This window comes from Sinocyclocheilus grahami, unplaced genomic scaffold (genome assembly GCF_001515645.1).
Source record: "Sinocyclocheilus grahami isolate Dianchi unplaced genomic scaffold, SAMN03320097.WGS_v1.1 scaffold356.1, whole genome shotgun sequence".
Classification (NCBI taxonomy): domain Eukaryota; kingdom Metazoa; phylum Chordata; class Actinopteri; order Cypriniformes; family Cyprinidae; genus Sinocyclocheilus; species Sinocyclocheilus grahami.
The window spans coordinates 1,382,878-1,390,684 of NW_015505535.1; the positions used below are offsets into that span (position 1 = coordinate 1,382,878).

At 37.4% G+C, this 7,807-nt stretch overlaps 1 protein-coding gene across 4 annotated transcripts in view; it reads right to left on the bottom strand.

Moving 5' to 3' along the window:
* LOC107548879 (clathrin heavy chain 1-like) overlaps window positions 1-7,807 on the bottom strand; it is a 58,778-nt gene that overhangs the window by 3,568 nt on the left and 47,403 nt on the right. For all 4 annotated transcript variants that reach the window (XM_016229722.1, XM_016229721.1, XM_016229724.1 and 1 more), the window contains 14 exons: window positions 6,802-6,944; window positions 6,214-6,448; window positions 5,984-6,106; window positions 4,765-4,910; window positions 4,432-4,615; window positions 4,128-4,320; window positions 3,890-4,047; window positions 3,096-3,368; window positions 2,847-3,014; window positions 2,426-2,575; window positions 1,516-1,647; window positions 1,307-1,417; window positions 1,024-1,194; window positions 711-932 (listed from right to left, as the gene is read on the bottom strand). In XM_016229722.1, coding sequence (XP_016085208.1) covers window positions 711-932; window positions 1,024-1,194; window positions 1,307-1,417; window positions 1,516-1,647; window positions 2,426-2,575; window positions 2,847-3,014; window positions 3,096-3,368; window positions 3,890-4,047; window positions 4,128-4,320; window positions 4,432-4,615; window positions 4,765-4,910; window positions 5,984-6,106; window positions 6,214-6,448; window positions 6,802-6,944 — 2,409 coding nt within the window. The remainder of the gene's footprint in view (window positions 1-710; window positions 933-1,023; window positions 1,195-1,306; window positions 1,418-1,515; window positions 1,648-2,425; window positions 2,576-2,846; window positions 3,015-3,095; window positions 3,369-3,889; window positions 4,048-4,127; window positions 4,321-4,431; window positions 4,616-4,764; window positions 4,911-5,983; window positions 6,107-6,213; window positions 6,449-6,801; window positions 6,945-7,807) is intronic.

Here is a 7,807-nt window from a genome sequence, read left to right on the forward strand (position 1 = left end):
TACTTGTATATAAATACATTCATGAATGTTTTTAATTAATGGATTTTATAATAATACAAATAGCAATGTGTAACATTTTACCATATTTAGTGCAACACTTTTATTTGTTCCCCACAACATAGTTTTTTCACTAAATGTTTGGATTTCTAAAATTATTGTGCACTGATTTTTCTAGAATAACTTTTGCTGCCGAATTATCCACTAACCTAGTTTATGATACATTTTTGTCATAGATTATAAATATACATAGGCCTAGATTTTTTCATATTTGTTTATTTTATTTTTCTTTATAATGAAGTAGTCTGTATCTAGTAGATTGTGAAAGAATGATTATCAGTTCCACACACAGAGATATATAAATTCTACATTTATTTAAATGAGGGAAAAAAACTTCACTGGTATCGGATCGGAATCGGTATCGGCCAATACCGAACCCTAGGTATCGGAATCGGTATCGGAGGCAAAAAAGGCGGATCGGAGCATCCCTAGTTATACTAATAATCATAATTATTTAATAATAATTATACAAATACAATTTACTGTATGTAAATGTTACTTTTCAGCTAAACAAATTTAAATTAATTTAATTCAACCTTCAAACGTTAGTCGAAGGTCATTGTTTTGAAATAATTCACAATAATTAATCTTTGTTTTATTTTTAAGTGGCATTCCTAGTCCTTCCCCACTTTAGAGTAGCAGCCCATCCTTACCTTGCTGAGGTATTCCCTCGTCACCTGGATGAAGTAAGGCATGGCGAAGTCCATGATGTTGTGCCTCCACGCCGTCTCCAGCACCACATCAGGCCTGAGCAGGTCGTAGCAGGTGAAGAGGCAGGCGGCGAAACACTCCTTCTTGTCTTCCTGAAGGAACCACTGCAGCAGCTCCTCGGCCAGTTCTATGTCCTTCGACTCAGACGCATACTGCATTGCATCCTGGGTAGAAGAACATGCATGGCTGTCACGAATCCGATCAACTACATTTACAAATAGCATGACTAGACAATAACCCCATCATCCACCTCACCTTGTAGAGTTTGTCTTTCTTGCACAGCTCCACACTCTGCTTCCATCGGTTGTTGCCCTTGAAGAGGTAAGCAGCGATTCTCCTGAACTCGATCAGCTCGTGTTTCTCCAGACGCTGGGCCAGTGAGATGTTGTCAAAGTTATCGTATGCGTCTATAGATGTCCTGAGTGCCTGCGGACAGGACAGTTGAACAGATGATGAGGTGGCGGACAACAGCTACTATAAAAAGCAACAATAATTGTTTTTTGTTTTTCTGAAAAATACTTTACACTGTTGTTTGTACCTGATAGTCTTCCTCTGAGATGAAGAGGTTGTTAAGTGCTTCATTGACAGACTTGTTGTTGTGATTTTGTACTGACCGCAGATAAGGCTTGATGAGAGGAAGCTGCTTAACCTGAAGAAACGAAAAAGTCATTTTAGCTGATGTTAAACAAGCATGAAGTTCAAAGGCTCGCCACACAGGCGAGGCAGCCTTGTGCTTGCTTTCTGTACCTTACTGAAGAAGCTGACGGCACGAGAGTGATCCAGTCTCGGGGAAAGAACTATGAGCAGGTCGTTCAGTAACAAGGGCTTGAACTCCAGATAAAACTGGATTGCTTTGTAGTACAGTTCCACGTTGGCCACCTAAACAAAACAAGAAATACGATCACTGTAATTTAATTAATTTCCTGGTGTCGTCATATTATTGCTTATATTTTGATTTTTATATGATCAGTATTCATTTTAAATCAAAAGTAATTTCATGTACTCTGGTCATTTTTCAGCTTAAATTTATTTGATTTCATTTAGTTTTCAAGGGAATATTTCTCATGTTTGTTTTTCATTTAAAAATTATTCCATTTTCATTTTTAAATGTATATATTGATAATTAATGTTTTAATTTGATTTTGTATATTTATACTAATAATTAATAATAATTCTAATTATATTAATAATTTTTTATATATTAATTGATGTCTTAATTTTATTTTGTTAAACTAATAATTAATATTTATACTTATAATAACTGATCAATCAATCTATCTATCTATCTATCTATCTATCTATCTATCTATCTATCTATCTATCTATCTATCTATCTATCTATTGTTTTTCCATTTAAAAATGATTCCCATATATATATATATAAAATTTGTTTTAATATAAACCTATAATTATAATGAATAATAATTATATAATTGGCAATATGTAAATGTTAACACATCACTTTCTAATCAACAAAAATATAGAAATTTAAATTTAGAAATTGTTTAGATCAGGTTTATATTTTATTTTGGCTTTATTTCTGTTAACAAACATTGATCGTTATAGAAAACAATAGAAACACTGTAAAAAAGTTTGAACTCAAAAGACATTCATTGGAAGTGTATTTATCTACACAGGAAAAGCAGCTGAACTTTACCTTGGTGATGATGTCCTTGAACTGTCCCTCTTTCCAGGCATCTGTGGGATGGCTCATCATGGTGATGATGGCGTTGTCGTATTCTTCATACTTGTCGTAGAGGAAAACAAGCTCTGCCCACAGGTGAGCTTGCTCTGCGGCCCTCAGGACCTGATAAAGAAAGAAAAAGAAAAGAAGTCAAGAAGTGAAGGAGACAGAATTTGTAACATCTGTGCACTGCAGATGATGATACTAAGATCGTTCCTTTGGAGAATATCAGATTACATGTTGAATTAAATTATAGCTGGAGGGGGATGATGGAAGAAGAAATCAATGAACTCCTGCTGTTTAACAGAACTGAGCGAAGGACACTTAAAAAAAAAAAGAGGAGTGTTACAAACCAACATCTGAAATAACAATCATCTTTATTAGTGCTGTATACCTTTGGGATGTTGACTCTGGACCAGAAGAGTTCCAGGTGTTCCCTCATCTTCTGTGGTTTAAATTTAGAGTAGAGGATGGCCAGCTCAGTGAACATGCCCATGTGAGCGCGCTCCAACCCCAGCGCCGCCTCCAGCATGGTGATCAGCTCCTCGAAGTAGCTACGGTCCTATAGAGAGCATTTTAAAACCATATAATTCAATTCCATTTTTAACTAGTTGCAGAATCTTCTTGAAGGATCACAACTTGCCTGGTAATAGTTGATGAGCTCTTCTAACTCATCGGCATGAACCACGATGTGAAGGCCGCATATCTGAGCCAATCTGAACTCATTTCCATCCACACAAGCAAAGCACACCTCCTTCCATGTGCGAGTGCTGTTAGCCTTGCGGGCACCGTCCACAGCCGCTTGATACTCGCCCAAGTGGACCAGGGTAGAAGCCAAGCGGCCAAAGTTGGAGACGTTATTGTATAGAAGTTTGGCCGCCTCGTACATCTTCTCATCATAGCAGCGATCTCCAACCTGTGAGCAATAATAAATAAACAGTGTTACATAACATTTTTTATAATTACATAATAAAGTTCTCTTAATAACCAGTGATGTTACTGTTAACTAAAACTGTATGAAATTGTTTTTGATAAAATTAAAATTAAATGTTTTTGAAAAATAAAGCTGAAATAAAATACAAATATTAAGATATAATTTTTTTACTTAAATTAGTTTTGGTTGATGTACTAAAATGACTAAAGCTGAAATACATTTCAAATAAAAATAAAAATACATAATATATATATATATATATTTCAGCTAAATTATTTATTTACATTTTTTTATTATAATTTTTTTTATAATTTTGCTGAAATAAAATGTAAAAATATAAAAATAAAAACTAAATAAAAATTGAAAATAGAATATTAATATAACTTAATAGAATAATATAAGAATAATATAAAAAAAATATTAATAAATACTATAACAGTATTTTAATAATGCTGTAATAACACTGTTATAACACAAGGAAATAAAAAGCAATTGTACATTACCTGCTGGATGTGTGCATTATTTGGTCCATTTATAAACTCCTCCAGTTCAGCGAGACGGTTGGTTTTGGCCAGTGCGAAGATCAGCTCGGTCTCCACGTATGACTCTCTGGCCTTCTTTCTGGCCATCTGTAGAAACTTCACCAGGTCCTCCCAGTTACCTGAGCCAGGAAATACAGTTGTGAATACAGAATCAGAGCAAAAATGTCCTTATCTAGAACTAGCGCTGAAGAGGACGTACCACTCTGGGAAGCGACCTGAACCACCTCCATGTAGGCAGAGGGGTCATCAGCCTTGATGTAGGAGTCAATGGACTCTTTGACGAGACCCTTTTGCAGCTGAGCCTTAGCCAGCTGGCTCCACACTGCAGGTTCATTACAGCGCTCCGCAAACTCATACGCCCGGTCCAGATTACCGATGTGCTCAATCAGAACCTGAGGAGGACAGGAAACATCAGCTCTTTCCTTATCTGCTATTCAATAAATCACTTCAGCAAGCCTACACTTGAAAAAGAAGGCTACTGAAAGTATGGCTCAAACACATACCTGCACTGCAGAGGTGTTGACGTCAAATTTCCTGAAGATAGCAAAGGCCTCCTCGAACAGCTCGCTGCTGATGGCGATGTTGGCGATGTCTGGGGCATCATAGTTGTCCAGGCGGTTGATGTATTCCATGACACGGGTGCGGTCTGCTTTGATGGCTGTTAGGATGAGCAGGTTTTGTAGGTTTCTAGGAGCAGGATGAAGATTGGACTTGTATTAAACTTTATTAAATTGCATTAGAAGGTTGCGCAAGACTGTTTGGGCAAGGAATTTCATGTCCGTAAACACACAAAAATGGCCTGTTCCAAATGTTCATATATTTTTGGGCTTATGTACCTGTGTTCGCTAAAGACAGAGTTGTCCAGGACGATCTTTTCCAGCAGCTCAATGAGTTCATTGGGCAGGTCAGCAGTCATGAAGGCCTTCACTGTGACGGACACCTCCTCTGGGTCCTGAGTCTCTGACAGGGCTGTCTGCACCACCTGAAGACAAACAACAACTTGATATTCAAAAAACATGCAGGAAGATCAAAAGAGAATCAGAGATTTTAAGACATATGTGACCCTGGACCACAAAACCAGTCGCTGGGGTATATTTGTAGCAATAGCCAAAAAAACATTGTATGGGTCAAAATGATAGATTATTCTTTTATGCCAAAAATCATTAGGATATTAAGTAAAGATAATGTTCCATGAAGATATTTTGTAAATTTCCTACCGTAAATATATCAACTTCATTTTTGATTAGTAATATGCATTGCTAAGAACTTCATTTGGGCGATTTTCTCAATATTTCGATTTTTTTGCACCCTCAGATTCCAGATTTTCAAATAGTTGTATCTCGGCCAAATATTGTCCTATCCTAACAAACCATCAATGGAAAGCTTATTTATTCAGCGTTTAGTAGCTGATTTATAGATTTATGATGTATAAATCTCAATTTCAAAAAAATTTACCCTTATGACTGGTTTTGTGGTCCATGGTCACATATATTACTTATAAATATCTTAACTGTCTTTTTTGATAAATTAATGCATCAATGTTGAATAAACGTACTAATTTCTTTCAAAAATAATAATAATAATAATTTACAGACTCTAAACGTCTGTTACAAAGCCTAGTGAGCCTATCTAGGAAGAATATTAAGGGATCACAGGAACGCTTTCCAAAGTAAAGACTGTTCAAAACAGATGGTAGAATAATTATGCCGTCTAAGATAACTTGGATTATGAATCCCAGAATGTACCGCAACAAACTTTTCTCAGATTCTTGCATGCCAATTATAAATTCAATGCATTTAAGTGTCGATAACACTCATCTATTTCACCCAATATTAATGTGAAATTAATAAAATATAAACATGTACTTTCAATTCCTCTATGATCCATGTTTGTATATGGTGAGATAGCGCTGTGCAAAAAATCAAATGCGATTTTCATGCGCATCTCGTCAGTAAAGGTGCTCCTGTGATTAGTAATAAATCTCCAGCACGTGCTTTCGCATTTGATTTTTTGCACAGCCCTATGGTGAGAGATGAATGTAACACATATGTGTACCTGGTCAATAAGGGGCCTCCTGTAGGGGTTGGTCTCCAAAAGCACGCTGGCCCAAAGCTCTGGGTCTCTGCGGCGCACCAGGTAACGGGACAAACTCTTGAACAGCGAGTTCTCATTGCACACCTGTAAAGAAAAATAAAAGATACAAATTTGATGCTTTATATTGTTGTTGGTTGCTCTAAACTTGGTATGAAAAAGCTTAAAGCTTATTTATGGACAAGCATACTAACGTTGATGAGCTCCTGGTCACACTGTCCTCTCTCATAGGTCACACAGGCCAGGTGAGGGTCTCTTTTCTCGCAGTATTTCCCCACCACACGGCTGTCGTAGTATGGGTTTTCCCGCAGGAAGCGTTCTGGGTGGTTGTTGCTGTCAATGTAGATCTTGGCCAAGGCATTGTGGGTAGCTGGCTCCTCACAGCCCTCGTGGATACGAGACTCCAGCCATGGCAACAACAGCTTTAGTCTGCAGAAGAAAGACATATCTAAAGCGGTTTATGTTTAGTTAACTTTTATGTTTTTCCAAAATAAGTCATTTTCCCCCCTCACAAAATGACTATATAGCATATTGCAACTGCTAGAGCTGTTGTTAAACAATCAGAACAGCTACTGCTGTTTGTGTTCTTTGTTTACTTGTGCAATCAAAGTTTCATCTGGAAACTCTCATGATGTACACAAACAAATGATTAAACATCACCTAAAATAAACAGAAGCATCCTGTAGTAGTTTTGAATCCAAGATAGCATAACATCAACGTCTCAAGTGCTTTGTTTTGATAACTTCTGGTTTGATATTGACGTTTGGATGCAAAGTTTATACCTGTTTCTCTTCTCCACTTCTGCCACCAGCTCATCGGTGGAAAACTGGCCCCGCACAACCAGGATCAAGTTTTTGATGACGTCCTCGGAGCAGTCAACATCCAGGAGCCCTCCAATTACCACAGGCAAACGGCTTGGGTTCACCTATATATACATAAACGATCATTTACTGTTTGTTAATTGCTTGACTACAGAGGCTATGTGAGCTAGAGCCCTGCATTTCAGCCCGACAGGCCCCGACTTTTTTAGGCTTCGGGCAAATTTTCACATCATAGTTAAGACGCGGGCCGGGCCTCAGGCCTGTTTTAGGCTTCTCCTTATTTTTATATTTTAGACATCCATCAATTAGTGATGGAAAAAAATTGCCTCGCTGGTGGAAACAACACGAGACCGTGCTACCGAGACTGTCAAGAGCAGCTCGACGGTGTTTAGTGTCCCGAAGCAGCAGTATGTATGGTGCGTACCGTCAGCGCAGCTGAACAGTTCTGCATTCAAATGCAAGCAATAGGCTTAAGCTTGCCGCAAAGCACCGGCAAAAGTAATTACTGTAAATGTGTCAGGGGGAAATAGTAAGGAGATATTGGAGTTATTTACTAATAAACTAGTTTTTTCTGAGTCGGTGTCGCAAGGATGCAGTTGCCGATCCTGACTCGCCATCTCCTCATTAGACGCGCCTTTAGAGAGAAGTGCATCTTTATGGATTATGATTATAATGAAAGTGTTTTTGTTTTTGATTTGTTTTATTTCGTTAAGTAGTAATTTAAAGCTTTCTATAGATATATTTATCATGCATTCGCTGAGTTTTGGTTCATTTTTGTGAAGCGCTCCTGTTCAAAGACGAGACGGCAGAAAGCGCATCGTGTTTGTTTTCTTTATTTTATAAAAGCACAACGTTTTGTTGATATTGTGAGTGCACACATAAAAGTAGACCCTTTACAGTTACGAATGATGTATTACTCTTACCTTTATGAGCAAAAATGACGGCGTATCCACTGAAAAAAATGCAA